The 21,075-nt window shown below is 45.9% G+C and overlaps 2 protein-coding genes across 5 annotated transcripts in view; one reads left to right on the forward strand and one right to left on the reverse strand.

The window, feature by feature from the left end:
- Positions 1-11,188, forward strand: part of KIAA1191 (KIAA1191 ortholog) — a 27,680-nt gene extending 16,492 nt beyond the window's left edge. For all 4 annotated transcript variants that reach the window (XM_087867800.1, XM_087867801.1, XM_045802214.2 and 1 more), the window contains 6 exons: positions 1,825-2,003; positions 5,044-5,170; positions 7,258-7,382; positions 9,215-9,321; positions 9,515-9,657; positions 9,768-11,188. In XM_087867800.1, the coding sequence (XP_087723926.1) occupies positions 1,825-2,003; positions 5,044-5,170; positions 7,258-7,382; positions 9,215-9,321; positions 9,515-9,657; positions 9,768-9,976 (890 nt within the window). In that variant the 3' untranslated portion in view covers positions 9,977-11,188. The remainder of the gene's footprint in view (positions 1-1,824; positions 2,004-5,043; positions 5,171-7,257; positions 7,383-9,214; positions 9,322-9,514; positions 9,658-9,767) is intronic.
- The window catches only part of SIMC1 (SUMO interacting motifs containing 1), an 83,841-nt gene continuing 73,688 nt past the window's right edge, over positions 10,923-21,075 (reverse strand). The window contains exon 10 of the mRNA XM_045801988.2: positions 10,923-12,130. Within this exon, the coding sequence (XP_045657944.1) occupies positions 11,868-12,130 (263 nt within the window). The 3' untranslated portion in view covers positions 10,923-11,867. The remainder of the gene's footprint in view (positions 12,131-21,075) is intronic.

A 21,075-nucleotide genomic window follows, 5' to 3' on the forward strand; every position in this document is an offset into this window, starting at 1 on the left:
TCAAGGTTGCTGTGAAGATTAAACATATGTGAAAATGTGAGTTAAAAGTTAGTGATGAATGTATATTTCCTGCTCAGACAATTTTTTGGTCTCTCTCTGTAGGAGTATATTTCCTACTGAATTTTAGCTGACTTTATTATTTTTAGAAGGACTATTGGGATGGCTGCAGGGAGGAGTCTTTAAGATGTTTTGAAATTGCTCCCAAATTAAGTGGATTAATAGAGGAGTTTCTTCCATGTCTCCTGATGTGTATCCATCTCTGGTCTGTAACATCATCAGTTTGTGTTTTAGTTTGTCTTTCACTGTTGCTGTGATTACCACAAACTCCCTGTAACCATCTGGGCCATAGGGTTGCGCTCATAAGCTTAAAGCTTTGTAGCGTGGGGAGCACAGAGTGTTGCATGTAGAGTGTGAGCACTGGCTTAGATCTGTTACGCAGTCCGCACCTTGCGAGCTGGGTGTCACTTAAGACCTATGCCTCGGTCTCCTGAGCTGGAAAATGAGAATATCTGCTTAATGAGGATCGGGTAAGAGGAGGGATGTAGTTGCCCAACGAGAGAGGGTATTCGGTAATGATTATGTTTGCTTATGTGTTTATTTTAATCGAGAGCATACGCATACGATAAGATTCCCAATTAAAGTGAACAATTTGGTGGTGTTTGTGTATTCGCATGGTTGTACAACCATCACCACCATCTAATTCCAGAACATTGCATCAGCCCAGAAAGAAAACCTTGTAGCATTAGTAGTGACTCCTCTGTCCCATCCCAACCACCAATTCTTTATTTCTGTGGATTTGTTAGTACTTATTATTAATAGTAATAATAATGATAGCTGCTTGTTCCCCTTGCTGTTTAAATGAAGTGTCTTTGCTGGTTTGGAACTTACGGCCATTGCAGTGGATGTCTTAGATAGTTACGGTGTAATTTTACACTGGAAAGCATCACGCTGAAGGCAGGATCTGGACGTCAGTTCTGCTGCGAAAGGATGAACAGGCAAACAAAATGAACTTTGCTCCCTGGTCTGGCAGAACTGAGAGTGCCCTTGAAGTACATAGGGTGCCTGCGTCACAGTGGTCGTTCTGCCAGTGCGTTCCAGTGAACAGGAATGGCAGGATCAGCCGGCAGTGTGCTAGGAGCAGTTTCTGTGACGGAAATTGGCTCTGCTGTTTAAATCATACAGAATACTCGAAACTAGAGGTGACACTGGACAGCAAATTGTTTTAAATATTTCTTGTAATAGCACTCTTGGTTGTTTTTTTTTTTTTTTTTTTTTTTTTTAAATTCTTTTGGCAGAGTTAGGGAAGGCAGAAGATTCACAGTTGAGCCCCAGCTGGCTACTTTCTGTATGAGCTTTGGCAAATCACTTTACCTCTAGGCCTTAATTTCCTTATCTATAAAATGGGAGCAAGAACTTCATATCTTCAGTCCTGTAGGAGTTGAGAGCCGTGAGGTGATTGTGTGGGGTGGCTTCTGTGGCATAAAGAAGATAAGCTTTGAAATCAGATAGGTTTGGATTTCGATTCCAAACTGTACTTTGAAGTTGTATGAGCTTGCTCAAGTCAATTTAAATTGAACTTTGTTTTTCTACTCCATAAAAATGGATCAGGGCTTCTGAATGGGTAAAGTGGAGAATTCAAAGTGTCAGGCATAAAGAAAGGACTTAGTACTATTGCTTTTCCTTGAGTGGATTAGCTATTCCAGAATGAGCCATTGCACTGTCCCAGAATAAGAGTGTTTCAGAGCTTTCCTGCCTAGAGATGAATTTAAAAATATTAGCGTGTTCAGCTGCTGAACCCATCCTGACAGGTATCTCTGTTCTTAGCTCTTGAGCCTAGTGGGCTTCTAGGCAAGATGTCCCTGCCCATCGGGATGTACCGCCGGGCATTCAGCTATGATGATGCCCTCGAGGACCCTACACCCATGACTCCTCCTCCATCGGACATGGGCAGCATCCCCTGGAAGCCAGTGATTCCAGAGCGCAAGTATGAGCACCTCGACAAGGTATCTGACTCCGCTGACTGCTTCTGGCAAGCCCAACCTCTTCGTTTTCCTTCCTCTGCTCCAGAAGCCTTCAGCGGCTCCTGGCCCCCATACAACTGGGCAGTCACCAGTCCCTGTATGTTTTCAGGCCTCAGCTGGAGTTGGTGGGCCTTTTTCCCCTTGTGAATTCAAGCTAGCATGGCCATGTCTTCTGTGTCATCCCCCTGCCCCGTGATCCAGCCATGCAAATTATTTAAGATCTCTTGCACTTAATGGGTATCTCATGCTCTTAAGTCTTTGTGTCACACTGCTTATTGCCTGGAGTGTTCATGGTTGCCATCCTGTTCTCTCACTCCTCTTCCCACTCCAGCCGCCTGATAAATGGTATCCTTTAAATCTTAGCTCAGACATCTTTTCTATGATTTTTCTCCATCCTCCCGATAAGACCACCACCTTTCCCTTTGAGCTCGCCCCTTACCACGGACCCTGCCATAATCCCTGCGTTATTTTATCACCTCCCATTAGCTTTTTGAGGTTAGGGGCCAGGGCCAATTTTGTACTCTCATCTGCAGTATCTAGCAGAACAACCTGGCATCAAATGGATTCCAAAAAAATGTTCATTGAGTGATTGGGGGAAAAATTGGCTCTTTTCTGAACGCATGCTGTGCTTTTCCTCATGCTATTCCTCCTGCCTCAGATGCCTCTTCCCACTGCCATCCTCCTTAAAAGCTGCCTCTTTCGGGCGCCTGGGTGGCTCAGTTGGTTAAGCATCTGCCTTTGACTAAGGTCATGACCACAGGGTCCTGGGATCGAGCCCTGCATAGGGCGCCCTGGTCAGCGGGGAGCCTGCTTCTCCCTCTGCCTTCCACTCCCCTGCTTATGCTTTCTCTCTCTCAAAAATAAATAAATAAAATCTTAAAAAAAAAAAAAAAAAGCTGCCTCTTTCCTCAGGCCCACCACACACACACACACACACACACACACACACACACACACACACACACCATTCACGCACCCCAGTTGCACCTTGATCTGCTCTCCAGCCCTTCTGTGCAGTTTGGCTTCATAGGTTCTCACAAGCGTGTAGCAGACATGCTTCCTGACTGGAGGGGCTGTGTCTCCCTCGCTTCTGACTCCAGCCCCCAAGCCTGCCTGAATAAACTAGGCCTGCCAGGTTCAGGTGAGGCCATTTAACGTGCAACTAGTCTCACTGAACTTTGAGCCCTGTAACAGCTCAGGGTGTGGCGGGAAGTACACAGTGAGCAGCTGCTGAAGCGGGCCTGGGTGTGAATCCCCTAAGGGTCTATGTACTAGCAGTGACCTTGGGGACACAGCCGCACCCCTGAGTCACAGTGTCTCCGTCTGAGAGATGAGAATACTTTATATCATGGAGGTGTTGTGGAGATTACATAGAAGAGGATTAAAAGGCTTGACACATTGGGTGTGTGGCTGATAGTGTGACTCCTGGCTCCTTGCTTAACTTTCACTTGGTAGAGCTGTATTTAATCCTTCCTTTCCAGTGAGGCCCCCTGCCCTCCCCCATGAAGCTCTCAAAATAGAGAGCTTCTTTCTATGAAAGCCTCCCCTATAGCTCCGGGGGCGGATTCCCTGGATCAGTTATCTACTGAAATCCGACCCAGTCGTTTGTTGAAGAGAAAACATTTAGCGTAGAAAGTAGAGGCAGTGCTAGCCAGAAAGGGCCGAGCAGCCTAGCTGCAAGGCCAGAGCAGTGGACTGAAGGGACAAGGGCAGAAAACAATCATGGCTTCTTCTTTTTTTTCTTTTTTTCAAAGATTTTATTTAAAGAGGCACGAGTGGGGGAGGGGCAGAGGAATAGCATCTTTCAAGCAGACTCGGTGCTGATGGAGCTTGACTTGGGGCTCGATCTCAACGACCCCCGAGATCATGACCTGAGCCAAAACCAAGAGTCAGACACTGAAGCGACTCAGCCACCCAGGTGCCCCCAAGCATGACTTCTGATAGTGCTTTCATGGGGCACACCCATTTCATTGCTGCATACTCCACTGGGCAAGGGGTGGGCTTCCCGTTTTCTCTCATGCCCTGGCTGGAACAGTTGACAGTTTGGAACAGCTGCTCTCTCCAAGGAAAGCTTGGCTTGACTCATTACACGCATTCTCTCATTTGTCCGGACTCTCCGTGTCCAAAGCGTCGGCCACGCTCCAAGTAAGGAAGCAGAGATCCCTTTTACTCGAGTAGGGTTACGACTAAAAGATGTAAATCCTATTTCGTAACAGAGATGCAGCATTTCAGTACTTTCTTCTGCTGTCCTCCTTTTGGACCATCTTTCTCCTCAATCCCTTTGGAGAAGCAGAGAACGGAACAGACACAGTTCTCTTCTCCTCGCTACTCCTGAGTATGGTGTCTGGTGTTTGGATTACAGAGGGTGCTATGTCTGAGCTCTCTCATGTGAAAGATTGGGAGCTACTTAGATTTTGGGGGGGGGGTTGTTTTAAAAGACCGTTACGTGAACCTTTAGAGCAGTGGGCATCACAGTGTGGTCTCGGGCACTAGTGGCATTTATATCAGTTGGGAATTCGTTAGAAACATGAGTTCTTGAGCCGCCCCCCTGCGCCCCCCTCACTGAACCAGCTCTGGGGTGGGGCTGGCAGTCTGTGTGACAAGTCCTCCCGTGGGATTGTGATGCTCTGCAAAGTTTGAGAACCACTTAGCAAATGCAGTGATTACGCAAAAGCCAGCATGGTGCCTGGTACGGGGTCGGGGCTTCGTAGAAAGTGTTTGCTCTGCATTCTTAGGGACCCGATAGTACGGAACATTGCACAGACGGGCTGGGAAGGTAGTAGACCTTGGAGTTTCAAATTCTGCCTTTCCCCTTTGACAAATTCACGCTATCATATAATGTCTCTGTGTGTTGTCACCACGGATAATACCTGTGTAATTGGGTAGAGACAACCAGTCCCCCTTCAGATATTTCCTCACGTATCAGATGAAAGGTATCGCAGTGACTTCTTCCCCAAAGGAGTGAATTTGGTTGTGCGAGTCCCCTGCCCTGCTCAAGCGCCTCCTTACCTCTCTTGAACAGGCGGAGGAAGGGGAGGCCAGTGTCTCCTCCCCTGCCGCGACCCAGCCATCGGCCACCGACAGCGTGGACAAGGCCCCTGTGGTGAAGGCCAAAGCTACGCACGTCATCATGAATTCTCTGATCACAAGTAAGCACTTTTCATCCTCAGAGGAGAAGGCAGCAGGGGTGGGGAGAGTCGGGGCTTCCTGCAGGCTGGCGGCGGGGGGAGTCCGCCGACTCCCGCGCCTCGCCTGCCGTGTCCCCGCTCTGCCTGGCGCTTGTCCGCGTGGCTGCCGACGCTGCTGTTGAAGGTCCGCTGAGGCGGAAGATGCGCCAGATAGTAGCATCCCAGTTAATTCCGGGCCGCTCTGCTGCTTTGCTGGTGACAGCCTTATTTTCCCATGCGCGTCAGTGTGGCCTTAGGCAGGGGACTTAACTCCTGGGAGTTGCCCTCTCCATGAAATGAGGACCCCGGCTGGCGAGCCGAGGGAGGTTTCGATGGCCCCCGCGCTCGGTGGCTCGGAGCTGCCGCTGTGACGGTCTCAGGCTCTGCTGGGGAAGCTGACACACCAAGGCGTCTCCCACCTGCCCTGTGCTCCTTCTTCTTTTTCTTCTTTTTTTTAATTGAAAGGCTCAGAGTTGTTTCTCTTTCTGGACCTGAGGCAAGTTTGGTGCCTCAAGCATCTTTAGCCCTAAGAATGTGTGGTTTGCGGTTCTAATGAGACCAGGAACAAGAGAGCTTGCCTCCCCCCCCCCTTTTAAAACCTGGCGGCAAGTTAACTGAACTCGCTGCTTCTGGAGGGCCTTCTGGACGCTGTGGGAAGTCGGGTACACAGCTCCGCTCGTCAGCAGTAGCTCTGCAGAGCACAGAGGGGTTCTTTGGCTGGCTCAGTTTTGAAGTCGGAAGCTCTTGTTTATCGGCTCCGGGAGGGCATCGGCTTGTCTCGGGCAATTCCGGAGAATTCACCCAGGAACCAAAAGTCCAGACTCTTACTCGCGCTCTTTGTTGATTCACACGTAAAGGCACTGTTTGAATCAGCAAATACTGCTTGTATCTGGCCAGCTTGAGAACGTATCGTGGCAGCGTTCGAGAGCTTCGTCAGAGCTCGTTTAGCACAGTAGTGACTTCTTCAGTGAAAGGCTGCTCGTCAGCAGTCCGGAGTGTTGGACAGCGCGGCGTGCTGTGTCACTCAGACGCTTGTCTGGTCTAGTCACTTCCCCGTGTAAGCATATTTTTATATAATCACAGGTAGAGTAGACATACCATTCTATTTTTCTTAACTAATACTGCCATGAACTTTGTTGTTCTGGTCTTAAAAACAAAACAATAACTGCATTTAAAATCCCTGGTATTCATTAAATCCTTTCCTGCTTTTTGCATTTTCAGGTGGCTACCTGGTAAGACTGGAAAACATCTTTATGCATTTTTTTTCCTTTGCTTCTATTTCTAACGATAATAAAAGAGTTCCTTAGAAGGGGAATGATTAAGTCATAAAGGACATCTGGTGTCTAGGCTTTTGGGCCACAGCTGCCACATTCCTGTATGAAGGGGTGTATTATGCAGTGTGGGTGCAGTTGAAGCAAACATGCAGCTGTCAGTCATTCCGCAGAATAACGGACTTACTGATGACATGTGAGGTCAGACTGACCTAACGCTGAGTTCGGCCCGTCTGTTATGCCAGCCACTGTGATGCCAGATCTCATACATGAGAAACGTGGGATCCGTAGACCTTGGCTAGTTCAAGGCATGTTCTCTATGGTTTGGATCTAATTGGTATGTTGGTGCCATCCAGCCTAAATGTGGCCCGTTTCTCTTTGGTGGAAATCTGAGTGTGGATGACGGGGGTGTGAGTCGGTCTGAGAAAGCTTTACGCCTGGAGAACTTGCACTTTTCTGAATGTCAGCTGCCTTCTCCATGTTGCGTTTCTAAATACAAAGAAAATGTCAGCGTACAGATAAAAGGGAGGTAGGGAGTGTTTCCCTGGAGGTTATCCAGCACTCCCTTTAGGAGTAACCTGTTCCTAGCTTGGTGTGAGGGAAGGCTTCCTTCTCGTTAGAGAACGTTTGTACGAGGTTCAGCGTTACTGCTGTGGTGCTTGTCTGGGGGACCCCCCGTCCTCAGATGGTCAGTGCGGTCTCTTGCTTCTGGGGAGGACAGCGGATGTCCGTGTTGAACTCCCCCAGTTTGTGGTGGGAGAGGGGGATGGGCATGACTGTCATCTCCTCTGTTCCCAGAACAGACCCAGGAGAGCATTCAGCGTTTTGAGCAGCAGGCAGGGCTGAGCGATGCTGGCTACACACCCCACAAGGGCCTTACCACCGAGGAGACCAAGTACCTTCGAGTGGCAGAAGCGCTCCACGTAAGCTCGTTTCTTAGGAACTTTAACAAAGCCCTCCCCACTCAGAGCCTGACATGTGGCTGTGCTTAGACGTTCCGGCTCCTTTAGCTGGGGGCTGTGGAGAGCAGTGGAAAGATTTGGCCGAGCAGTTCAGAACTGGTTCAGTCCCACCGTGGTGGCGCTTTCTGGTTGAAAGCTCCAGAGCAACCTGTTAGCCTGGTAGTTTCTGCTTACCCATCTATGAAGCGGGGGTATCGCCTGGTTTCCTTATGGGCAGGAGGCGCGGCTGAGACCCTGAGCTTACGCGTGTGGTGTGTGTGAGCACGTTGCGGACAGTGAAGCAGGTACTTTGTGTACCAGAGTGACCGACTGGGAGGGACAGGAGAATTGGCAGTCTTTACAGAGGTGACACTTCAGTGGGAAAGGAGCATCGTGTAAAGTCAAGTGTAGAATTGAAATGTTTCTGCCTTTTCATTTCTAAAATTGGAGTGAGCGAAGAATAATTTTTGATAAGGTTAGTGACGACTGAACAGTCGTATGAATGACATAGTTTCAAGGGCTTTTCTGTCGGGAGTACCAGTTGGTACTTAATAGTGCCTCGTGACCTCTGAGGCCCTTGCGTTCACTCAATCTTTGTGTTAGTCCTTGGAGGGAGAGACTATTCTTTATATCCTATAAATGCAGAGACAGGTCCAAGGTCATGTATTGAACCAGTCACAGTACTAGAACTCAAGTCTCCTGATTCCCTATTTCCTGGTGTTTTTTCCCCCCACATTCGAAAGTTGTCTGAGAACCCGGCTTCTGAAGGGGCTCACGAGGGGACCACGCTACACTGTAGAGGAGCGTGCGGTAATCTGCATGTGGTGGCCCGTGGGCAAGGACGGAAGACGCTGCGGACTGTGCGCACTTCACAGCGTGCCGATGATTCTCGCGTCCTGAGTTTAAAAACCACTGCCATAGGGGATCAAGGTTGGCTTGGTGACCAGCTTAACCTCTCAGACAAGATACATAGTTCCGGAGAGGGGCTGCTGTCAGTCTTTGAGAAGTTCCCGGGATGGGTGTGAGTCAGGATCCCTCCGTTGAGCAGTTCACTCTTTGTAACACTGGAGTTGACTTTGGCCCACTTTCTGCATCTTGGCCACATGAGCAGAACATGAGGATGGCTGAAAGCCAGCTTCCAGACATTGAGATGGTGAGCGTTTGAGAACATGCAGACATGCTCATTTGTTTGGAATGTAGCTTGGGCTTACTGGACCCCGAGCACAGAGACAGTGGAGGTGCCTTGATCCAGAAGAACCGAGGAGTAGGCTTGTCTCTCCCCTCCTAGACAGCTGGTCTGTATCTTAGAGGTGTGTTTACAATGCCCAGGGAACCCAGAGTGACTGGCCGTGGGAGGGAAAAGGGGAGAGCAGGGGACAGACGCCACCGAGAAAGCATTTAGCCCGAGAGGAATAGTGTGCCTTGAGACACCTGGAAGGGCAGCCCTTGTACCTGGCAGAAGCAGCCTCAGAGTTCAAGGCCCTACTTAACTTGGCCTACAGCTTGAGTTCTGGTTCTTCCACTTACTGGGGAAGTGTGGGAAAATTCCTTTTCTGAAAGTCAAAGCTCTAGTGTGGTGTTTAGGACAGAGCTGTTTGAGATATGTTGTAGAACGAATGGATTCTCTTAAAGAAGGAATTTTGTCTAGTATGGCAAAGTCAAAGGAATATCTGTTCTATAAGCCAAAATTATTCTACCTACTGTGTTTCCTTTTGCCTGAAGTTAAATTGTGAACCAAATTATTTACACCCAAACCAGCTGTTTTATACTTGCTCTCATTTTTAAAAAGTTTCTCTTCTTACCTATCTGGACAGAAACTAAAGCTACAGAGTGGAGAGATAACCAGAGAAGAGAAGCAGCCGGCCTCAGCCCAATCCACCCCAAGCAGCACCCCCCATTCCTCCCCTAAGCAAAAGTCCAGGTGAGCCTCTCCTGTGAGCCTCCCGAGCTGCAGTGTGCTTCTAGAAAAGCTAGTGCTGCATACGAAAGTGGAGTGTAAGCCTGTGGTTTCAGAGGGAGCAGGGGGAGTTGACAGTTCCCAGTCTGTTGGCATGAGACGTTTCTAGATGCATAGGAAGGGGATATAATGATATGTTTTATTCTTTCTCTTCCAGAGGCTGGTTCACTTCTGGTTCTTCCACAGCCTTACCTGGCCCAAATCCTGGCACCATGGATTCTGCAAGTGGGGACAAGGACAGAAACTTGGCAGATAAATGGAGCCTCTTTGGACCAAGATCTCTCCAGAAGTCTGATTCCGGTAAGGCAGCTCCTTCAAAACAAAACCCCCACGTGAATGGCATTTTACCGTGTATATTGGGGGCTGCCTACTAATTTTGAAATAATTTGCTTTTTCGTTTACTTCTGTAGGAGGCTTTGCCACCCAGGCTTACAGAGGAGCCCAGAAGCCTTCTCCAATGGAACTGATCCGTGTCCAGGCCACCCGAATGGCTGAAGATCCAGCGACCTTCAAGCCACCCAAGATGGACATCCCAGTGGTGGAAGGGAAGAAACCACCACCACGGACCCATAATCTCAAACCCCGTGACTTAAATGTGCTCACGCCCACCGGCTTCTAGAGCTCTTTGTATTCCAGGGACTCTGGGTAGAGGGTATCTTATACCCAACTCCCCTTTTATCTTGGCTTTGACATAGGAAAGGTTTTTTTTTTTTAAATCTCTTAAACCGAGGCTAGAGCTGGAGATATAATTGGTTTTTGAGAAATGTTAGTGCAAAGCTTGTCCTTGTGTGGAAGAAGCCATTTTGTGTGGTTTAAAGTTAAATTAAATAATCCCAGCAGTGATGTATGGGGGACCTCATTACTCCTTTTTGTATCATTTACCTTAGACGAGAACTTTGATCATTGCTTACTGGGTAAATAACGTTTGTGTTATTCCGGAACTGAGGCTTCCTGATTTCTTTGCCACTGTAACCATGTGCGTGGACAAAGCCTGGAAGAGAGGCGTGCCCGAGCTACTTGAGACTCTGACCCTTTGTGCACTTCTGTGTGCTCCAGGCTTGTCAGCTGGGGGGCCTGAGATTGTTCGGCAGCCGGACTTGGCAGGGACCTCCCTTCCTATGCTGAAACTGGAGCGTCCTTGCGTTTGGTAGCCTTACGGGTCACTTCGTCCTGCAGCCACTTACCAGAGCCCCTCTGGCCAGTGCTGTCGGAGGGGTGCTTCGCTTTTATGTGTCACAGAACAAACACTAGTCTTGCATATCCTATTTTGCACTTTTAAAATCAAATTAATTTACCTCCAATTGGGTTGAAAACTTCCTAAGGGAGAAAATTCAGTCTACTGGTTTGGTGTAGATAAATGGATGTTAAACTTTTTTCAAGCACACACAAGGTGGTACCTACATTTAGATGGTAGCCTTGAGGTTCATGTGAAACTAGCATCACCCTAGTTTGATTTTCTTGTTCAGGCCAGGCATAAAACATTTTTCTTTTTCTGGGAAGTGGAAGAATTTTAAATTTTTCTATATGAAATTATTATCCCCCAGAAAGAGCTGCCTACTTTTATAAATATATAAGTTACTGAGGAAAGGAACTAAGGAAGCCACTTTATTTCTCCTCACCATGTATGTGTTCAGTCATCGTCTTAAACACAGTCTCAGATTCCCACTGTTTTTTGTTTCGGATACTATCATGTCTACATTAGGAGCTGAGCTGACCTTTCCATAGAGAAGCCCTGGAGTCTAAAATGATCACAAAAATTAATTTATTTGTGTCTTCTGTTATGCTTGTATCTCTTATTTGTTTTGACAATAAACAAACTTCTTAAACTGCTTCTCAAATGTGGATAGCTTTTTTGTTTTTGGTCTTTTGAAGAGTCGTTCTTACATTCTGCCTACTCACGGTCATAGAACCTAAGCATGGTAAACTTGGTATTTTGAAAATCCATTGCCTTTTTATTGTATCCTTTTAACATCAAATTATTTGTAACACTCAATCCTTTTGTTTCTACCCCCCACCCCCATGACAGTAGATCTTAATAGACTGGCCACAAAGTCAAATTCATAGGCAACATAACAGCCGTAATATAGGGTGTTTGTGTTCCATCAGGGAGAAATGAGTAGATCTTTCTCTTCTGAAACAGGTTGTCAGTACCTTGAATGACATACACTGATGCCCAGATTTGTTCAGCAGAGGGCTTCTTTTTTCACATATTGAATGGAAATGTTAAACATATAGTGCATATAGTATTACCTGTACCAAAAAAGTATAGATAAATAATTTATTAAAAAATATATACACCTTGTATATTTAAGCCATACTTGAGAACAGGCTAGGATGGACTATCAAAAAGAGATATTTACTAAAGAGTTAGAAAGTCATTATAACCTACAGATAAATACGATAGGTTTGGTCCTATAAGATTTTTCACTACTTCAGATACTTTCAGAACTTCCAAGTGGTCGGAGATGGAGTTCAGGAGGTATTCTTGGTGTTCCGTGCTTGGAAGGAGCTCAGGGGCCGCTCCGGTTCTCGGGGGAAGGCTCTGCGTCAGGGTTCAAGTCCGCGGCATAGAAGAGCAGGAGCTTCAACAAGTGCACTTTGTCTTGGAGCTGGGGCGCCAGCGGCTCCCCCAGCATCTGGGTCAGGCGGCTGCGGAAGGCCTCAATCTGCCTCTCCACGTCCACTGCCGTGATGTCATCCCCTTGCTGGGGCTTGGGCTTAATCCTTTGGATGATTAAGTCTTTCCGATCAATCACTGAGCTCCGTAAGTGCTCTGCAAGAGGGAAAAAGTCAGCTGAACTCTTCTGAACTGCTTTTTATTCCTTTATGACTTAAGAAGATGAAGGCCAAGTTTAGTAGGTAGGGTCTGGGCAAGGACTGGACTGGTGGTTACTGGAGTACAAGTCAAAGGCCATTTGAGTATCTGTGGTCACTCGGTTTCTAAAAGGTCCTTTGTTCTTGGTTCTCTCTGGCCCTCAAGTTTTGCATATTAAAACCGTACAAATTAAAATTGTCTTAGTTTTTCCCCTTTGTTGATTTAAGCAATGCCCCTAGATTAAACAATGCAACAACTATACTTCAAGTTAATATAACCACTTGAAAAAGACCCACGTGAATTTTTAATATCTGGGAGATTGAGTCTAAGTATAAAAAGAATTGCTAAGAAATACTGAATTGGTTTCTTAGATTGTTGTTGTGCTGGTCAATTGTAGTAATTCTGTTAAAAGAAACAATTTTGGGGGCGCCTGGGTAGCGCAGTCGTTAAAGCGTCTGCCTTCGGCTCAGGGCGTGATCCTGGCTATCCGGGATCGAGTCCCACATCAGGCTCTTCCGCTATGAGCCTGCTTCTTCCTCTCCCACTCCCCCTGCTGTGTTCCCTCTCTCGCTGGCTGTCTCTCTGTCACATAAATAAATAAAATCTTTAAAAAAAAAAAAAAAAAGAAACAATTTTGTGTATGTTGTATGATAGACCAAATAAATATATCCATGTTCAAAATAAGTGTTCTTGCTGTGGGAGGAGAGTGATTCAGTTACGGAATAGGAGGAGAGGAAGAATGTTGAGGGACTGGAAATTGAAGTATTGCTATGAACTTGTATTTCTAAAAAAAAGTACGCCATTTAGTAGCTCTGTTGTCAGAGGGTCTAGAAGCAGGTACCCCAGTAATAATCGGTATGCTTGGCACCCAGATCTTGATTTCTTAATGCTTTCCTCCACTCCCAACCAGGAGAAACCCGAATTTTTTGGGAGGAAAGGCCAATTCTAGGACCATGGCAAGGAAATTACAAGGTGAATCTGGAACATCTTTTATAAGAAAGTAAGGGAATGCTTAAAAATAGAGTGGGGAACACACACACACACACAGGAACAAGTCAAAAGGACAAGTCAGTGTGAAGAGGCCTCTTGCTGGCTACGTTTTGGTCATGATCATAAAAAATAATGACAAAAATGGATTATACACAGTAAATTTTAAAAAGGGCCGAGTCCATAATAAATAAAAAAGGAAGGGAGGAAGAAGGGAAAGATCCTTTCTGCAGAAGAAGGCCAGTTAAGAAATGTAGAAGCAATGTAGAACTAGAAAGTAACCACTTTTCAATCTACTGTTGTCATGACTGATTCAGGTAAGAACCATCAGTGGGTGCTCAAACCCTTGAGTGAAAGGCTGAATAGGATATTCACAGTCTCAAAGTTTTATTCTCTGGATTACTTAACTAATAACAGAGCAATGGGGAAATGTGATAGACACGACCTTAACCAAATGATCACACTTAACATCACCAATAATGGGACCAAACGGACAGTGTCGCCTCTTGCTGCCGTGTACCGGGAAGGAGTGTACTCCTTCAGCTATTCAGTGTTCCGGCCAGCAGGACTTAAGAGGACTCTGATCATGAGGAAATAATGAGACAACCCCGGTTATGGGATATTCTACCAAATAACTGGCCTGGGCTCTTCAAAAATGTCTGTATTATGAAAGACAAGGAAAGGGGGGGAGCTATGTAAAAGGAGACCAAAGAGTATACAACAACCAAACACAGTGTGTGATATCTGGAGCCTGGCTCAAAACAAAACCAGCCACCTACAGAGGATATTCCTGGGACACGTTAGAGAATATTAAGGATAAATTTGTTGAGTGTGATAATGAATTGTGCTATGCATGGGAATATCCTTATCCTTAGGCCGAAGTACTTATAGGCATGAAGGATTATGATGGTGCAACTTACTCTCAACTCTCAAAAAAAAGTATTTAGGTGGATGAATAGATAAACCAAAATGTGGTAAAATGTTAACAGCCAGTAAATCAACATAAAAGGTAAATGGGTGTTCACTGTACTGTTCTTTCAACCCTCTGTAGGTCCAAAAATAAAAATATTGAGGAAAAGTAAAAGAAGTTATAAAGGTCTCTCATCCAAATCCACAGATGAGCCCCAGTAGGATTCTGGAAGCACACGGAGTCCAGGCAAAGGAGCGCAGGTCAGGGACAAAGCAAATGGCTTGAGCAGAGCTCCGAGGAGGCGGACCCCCAGAGCGCCGGCATTCACTACGGCGCCCCTCTCTCCATCGCCCTGTTTAGGGGGTGCGGATAGGGCAACTCTTCCAGCAGGGTTTCTACGACTCAACTACATCGTATCCAGAAAGTTGGGAAACACAGAATAAACTTGTTTTTTTTTTTTTTAATTTATTTTTATTTTTTTATTTTTTAAAGATTTTATTTATTTATTTGACAGAGATAGAGATAGCCAGCGAGAGAGGGAACACAAGCAGGGGGAGTGGGAGAGGAAGAAGCAGGCTCATAGCGGAAGAGCCTGATGTGGGGCTCGATCCCATAACGCCGGGATCACGCCCTGAGCCGAAGGCAGACACTTAACCGCTGTGCCACCCAGGCGCCCCAGAATAAACTTGTTTTTAAGCAATGGATTAGGTTACATTTTCAACTAATACGCTCAAAATGTTTTTCTTCAACCTTCAGGTAAATTCCCTCTAAATTTATAGCACTGGGCCTAACTGTGAAGAGAAAAAAAGTACAACAAACACACTACAGCGTGTCTAAAAAGGAAACAGGGAGCAAAGCTGCCTTGAGATGTCCTATCAGGGCCCTTTCAACATTCAATCAACACAGATTCCAGTGAGCACCGACGATGCAACTGGAAGTGGGCTAATCTCTGGCGAGACAGTGGAATTAGAGATGTGGGCCCAGCCCCCGTGGACTGACATTCTAGTTGCAGGAAACCTAACAGTAAACCAGCCAACAGAAACAATTCCAGTTTTGGCGAGTACAATCACAGAAATAAATCGGATGCCATGATAAACAGTGGCACTGGGGGGATGAGGGAAGCAGTCCACTCTAGTCAGGCCCTCTTAGCTGAGTCCTGAAGGATGAGAAGGAGGCAGTTGTGCAAAGGTCTAGGGGAAAAGCAGTTCAGGTAGTGAGAACAGCAAGTGTAAATGCCCTGAGGCAGGAAAAAGCTTGTTTTGAGAACCAGAGATAAAATCTGGGTGGTAAGGGAAAGCCGTAGTAGAGACTGGAAGGTAGGCTGGGCCACAGAACAATGTGGAGTTTGGCCTTTGAGAGCAAATGGAAGCATCTGGAGGGTTTTTAGCCAGGTAATGTGCTCTATTTTACTCTGCTACTGGTGGAGAATGGTTGTAGGGGGACAAAAGTCTTTTAGTAAAATGTAGTTTTCATCAGGTATATGCTACTCTGAAAACTATGAAAATGATTTTGAAGGAATGGAAAGAACAGGGGAATAGGGAAGACTTGGGGTGGGAGCAAGAGGATTTTGGAGTTCATTAAAGTAATACAGGACATTCGAAGAGGCAAATGTTGGCAGTTCCCAACCAAGCACTGTTCAAGGAGGAGGAACTCTTGGCCAGTGGACTTGAGCCATTCTGGTCCAGCTGGCAAGGCCTCGGATTTTATGCTTCGGTAGGCATGAGAGGTCTTACATCAGAGGCTGTGGGAATACTGTGTGAGGCGATTTATGTAAAGGGTTTAGCATACCACCTTATGCAAGATGTTCTGGCTCACAGTATTGTTATTAGGTTCCTGGATCAGGTTACTAGGGGTAACTATTATTATTTTAAAGTTACTAATTAATTAATTATTTTTAAAGATTTTCTTTCTTTGTTTGACAGAGAGAGAGGCAGCAAGAGAGGGAACACAAGCAGGGGGAGTGGGAGAGGGAGAAGCAGGCCTCCTGCTGAGCAGGGAGCCCGATGCAGGGCTCGATCCCAGAACACTGGGATCATGACCTGAGCCGAAGGCAGACGCTTAACGACTGAGCCACCCAGGTGCCCCTATTTATTAACTTATTAATTAATTTATTTATTTAGAGCAGGGAGAGGCGGAGAGGGGGCGTGGGAGAGGGAGAGAGAGAATCTCAAGCGGATTCCACGCTGAGCGCAGAGCCCAACTCGGGGCTTGATCTCACAACTCTGAGATCATGACCTGGGCAGAAACCAAGAGTAAGACGCTCAACTGACTGAGCCACCCAGGCACCCCCTAGGGTAACTATTATTATTTTATCATCATCATCATCATCATCATCAACACTCTAGGAATCTCCAACCCAACAGTCACACTGTGCTTTTTGTCTTCTCTGCAGATCTCTCTCCATTTATGTCCGTGTCAGCGACGGCAGAACCCTGGAGCCATACTTCAGACTCAGTCACCCAAGCCCCGACAAACTGATCTTCAAAGTGCTTCTGTCCCATCCACTGCCTTCCCCGCTGCAAAACCCACCCCCTTGCCACCAGGACCCCTCCTGGGACCGCTCTGGTCCTCCACCAAACTACCTGCCACACCTCGGGCAGAGCAACCTTATGCTCTGAGGGCTTCTCTTCACTCTTGGAATCAAGTTGACATTTCTTAACATGGCCCAGAAGGCCCTTCATGCCCTATCCATCTACTATTCTAGTCTCATCTTGTGCTATTCTCCCCTTGCTCTCTACCTTTCTACATTCCAGTCTGACTAGCTTGTTCTATGTTCCTTGGACTCACTAAACAACTTCTTTTTTTTTTTTTTTTATTTTATTAATAATGATTTTTTATTATATTATGTTAGTCACCATACAGTACATCCCCGGTTTTCGATGTAAGGCTCGATGATTCATTAGTTGTGTATAACACCCAGTGCACCATGCAATATGTGCCCTCCTTACTACCCATCACCGGTCTATCCCATTCCCCCACCCCCCTCCCCTCTGTAGCCCTCAGTTTGTTTCTCATAGTCCATAGTCTCTCATGTTCACTAAACAACTTCTTGCCTTAGGGCCCTTGGACATGCTATTTTTAATTTTTCTGGAAAACTGCCCTATTTGCCTGGCTAACACCAGTCCTGGTGTTTTGTTTTGTTTTGTTTAGATTTTATTTATTTGAGAGAAAGAGAGCATGATTAGGGGGTGGGGGTGAGGGGCAGAGGGAGAGGGAGAAGCAGACTCCCCACCGAGCAGGGAGCCTGACATCGGGCTCCTTCCCAGGACCCCAAGGTCATGACCCGAGTGAAAGGCAGACACTTAATGGACTGAGCCACCCAGGTGTCCCCCAAGTACTTCTTACCTCAGCTGAAGTACCACTTCCTCAGGGAGGCCTTTGCGGGTCCCTCCAAAACTAGATTAGGTGCTCCTATTTCGTGCACTTCTCCTTTCCTTCAGAGAATTTATTTTACTTGTAATTATATGTTGTTTATGTGATTATTTGTTTAGGGTCAATCTCTTCACAGTAAGCTCTGTGAGGGCAGGGGCCATGTTGGTCTTACTCCCTGAAGTTTTCCCAACGAGCCAGGCACACAGAAGGCATTTTGTAAATATTTGTTGCCTGAATAAATATATGAATTGACCTGGGGGCGCCTGGGTGGCACAGCGGTTAAGCGTCTGCCTTCGGCTCAGGGCGTGATCCCGGCGTTATGGGATCAAGCCCCACATCAGGCTCCTCCGCTGTGAGCCTGCTTCTTCCTCTCCCACTCCCCCTGCTTGTGTTCCCTCTCTTGCTGGCTGTCTCTGTCTCTGTCAAATAAATAAATAAAATCTTTAAAAAAAAATATATATATATATGAATTGACCTAAACTTGCCTGTGTCTGCTTTTCTCTCCTCTCTGGACAGGGCTCCTTACAGGAAGGCTCCCTGTGTCTCTCCTCAGAATGAACTGAGGTCTGACTTCTGTGGGCCATCCTGCCTAAACTGTCTAGCCAAGTAAAATTCAGGAAAAGCAGGTGTTTTTCTTCCTTTAAGTACTGTCTATTTAAATTCCTAGCACTCATAATTTCAAAATAAGAGGTATTAACAATTCACAAGTATCAGGAAAACTCATTGGCATAAAGCGATTTGCAATCTGCTGAGGCCCCAACTTGAGCTGCATGGCTGTGGAACTGGGGTATGGTGGGATCGGTTCTCTCAGCCAGAGGATGCGAGCTGACCTGGCAGCCCAGCATCTGTGCCTCCATGGGGCTGCTCTGCCTTCTTTGGAAGTATTTACGAAGGATGGGGCTTCAGGATATACCTTCCCCAAGGTCAAGGGTTTGCACAAAAGTAATTTAATCATGTACAGAGAGTTTAGAAAACAGGGAGTTGGAAATTCCTTAAAATCTCACCTTCTAATCTCACCCAGTGATTTCATAGAACAGTAATTCCTTCCAGCGTGTTTTGATTGCACACAGACTTTGGCAACAGACCTAAGTTTGAATCTGGCTCTGTACTTACTTTTCTCTCAGCCTTTGCTTCCCCAGCTGTAAAGAGGGGATGATACTCACCTTCCCCAGATTATATATGCCAGGGTGTATGAATTTACCCAGCCTTCCTTCTTCTCTTCCCCCATGCTAAGATGTTCCCCTCAACAAAGGACAAGCTTGGGCTCCCCAACCTCTTGCCTTCCTCCTCTGCCCGTGGAGCTGGACAGCTCAGGCTGACCCCAAACGCCCTCCACAATGTCTGCAGACCACTTGCAGAGGGCAGAGAGGACTAAGGAGCCCTCAGAGTAAAAAGCCCACTGACAAGGACACTGACCATTTCAGGGTACCATTTAGCTGTCTTCTTTGGAGGACATAGTTTCCAAACTATTGGTTCTAAATATTTTTTCTCCTTCTTAACTCTTGGTCTCCAAAGAAAGTAGAGAGAATGTTAAGGATAAAATGGCCCTGGAACACACCCATTTATTCTTGGTCCATATACACTGGTCTAAGGCTTCCCTCTCCCTTGTTGGAAGCATAAAAATATTCTGGAATGAAAGTGGATCTCATGTCCATCTTAAGTCACTATTGCCCAAGGCCCAGCTGTATTCCCTGGGAAGCAAAAACGAAGTAAACAAGGAGTGTTAAAGGTGAACTTTAAATAAAACCTGGCTGCTTTAATATTAAACTTTCTGCTTGATCTCCAAAAGAACAATTATGTAAACCCTGATGAGGCCAAGTACAACATGGAATTTGCCTCTGGGCCTTTGTTCTGAGAAGGACATGTACCCTTTTTTGAGGGTGCTAAAAAACGCACAAACTACACAACCACAAATGTCATGGCCTTGACAATGCACTTTGAAGTTTTAGTTACAAGAGCCTGAAACATGAACATCTCGCAGCCTACTCCTGGCTGGGCAAATAGGCAGGCTGAGATTCAACTAACATTGACTGCGTACTCACTATTTTTTCTCACGTCTATTAACAATCAGTCTTGAAAAGTTCTATATTACCATCCCCATTCCATAGAAGAAAATGAGGTTTAGAGACATAAAGTTAGCAGAGTAAGTGGTGGGGTTGGGATTCAAACTCAGACCTTCTGTCTTAAATTCAGTGCTGTTTTTTACATTTGTCTACAATAGTTTCCTCAGTTCCAGGCCTGAGAGGGTATAAGGGCTATCGTACCTTCCCCAGTGCCATTACTGAGCTAAATTCAACCTCAACATGATCACGGCAAGTAAATATAAAATGTGTATTATATATAAATGTATATATTTACATACAGTTACATATAAATATGTACTATCCCTCCTCACTGTTTGAGAATAAGTTGAACATTGTGCCCTTCTATCCCTCAATACTTCACTCTGGATTTCTTAAGACTGAGGACAATTATCTTCATAAGCCAGGATTGTTATCAAAAATAGGAAATTTAATATTAGTATAATACTATTATTTAATCCATTTAAATTTCACCATTCATCCCAATAACATACTTCATAGCTTCTTTTCCCTGGTTCAAGAGCCCATCCAGGATCATGTTTTGCATTTAGTATTAATGTGCTTTAGTTTCTTGCCAATCTGGAACAGTTTCTTGGTCTGACTTTGTTTTTAAGACAGTGGCACTTTTCAAGAGTACAAGCCAATGATTTTGTAAAAGGTCTTTCCGTGTGAATTTGTCTGATGCTTCCTTGTGATTAGATTCAGGTCACGGATTTTTGGCAAGAACACTACGTAAGTGATGACGTGTCCTTCTCAGGGCATCACATTAAGAGAAATATGTTTTCTCCCCTAAAAAGTTACTATCTTTTGGGTGGCTCAGTTGGTTAAGCACCTGACTCTTGGTTTCAGCTCTGACTCATGGGATCAAGCCCCACTTTGGCCTCTGTGCTCAGCAGGGAGTGTGCCGGAGATTCTCTCCCTCGCCCACTGCTCCCTCCCCTGCTCACATGCAAGTGCTCTCCCTCGCTCTCTCAAATAAATAAATAAATAAATAAATCTGTAAAAAAAAGTTACTGTCTTTCCTTTTGGAATTAATAATTATGTCAGTAATTGGGAACAAGGGCCTCGTTAATCTTTGGCTAATAAAATCATTCTCATTTGAAGCAGCTGTTCCTTTATTACCCTCATCAATACTCGCTTCCTCAGCATTAATTAGTCTAACTCTCCTGGATCCTCCTTGATCACCGGCTTCGCCTGGGACTTGAGTAAAGTCCTTTCACAGACTATAGAGCGCCTAACAACTCCTGCATGATGTAAGCTTTTATGTTGCCCCGATTTGCTCTGGGTTTGCATCCTACTGACGGATGTTTACAACGTCTGCAGTCAATGAGCAAATGACCCAACAAAGACTTTGAGTGACAGACAGGGTAAGATGCCGGGGCTAATCAGGTCATCCCAGAATACTTCTCCTGGTAGGATGGCTGCTGCTTACCTGTACAACCTAATAAGTGCAAGGACCACTGTATTATCTGCTATAACAAAAACCTGCGAGCTCCTCTGTTCTATAGCCGTGATTCCAAGGATGTCATTCCTTGCTCCTTATAGTTATAACC

Source organism: Ursus americanus, chromosome 15 (assembly GCF_024610735.1).
Source record: "Ursus americanus isolate L20-20 chromosome 15, mUrsAme1.1.p, whole genome shotgun sequence".
Lineage (NCBI taxonomy): Eukaryota > Metazoa > Chordata > Mammalia > Carnivora > Ursidae > Ursus > Ursus americanus.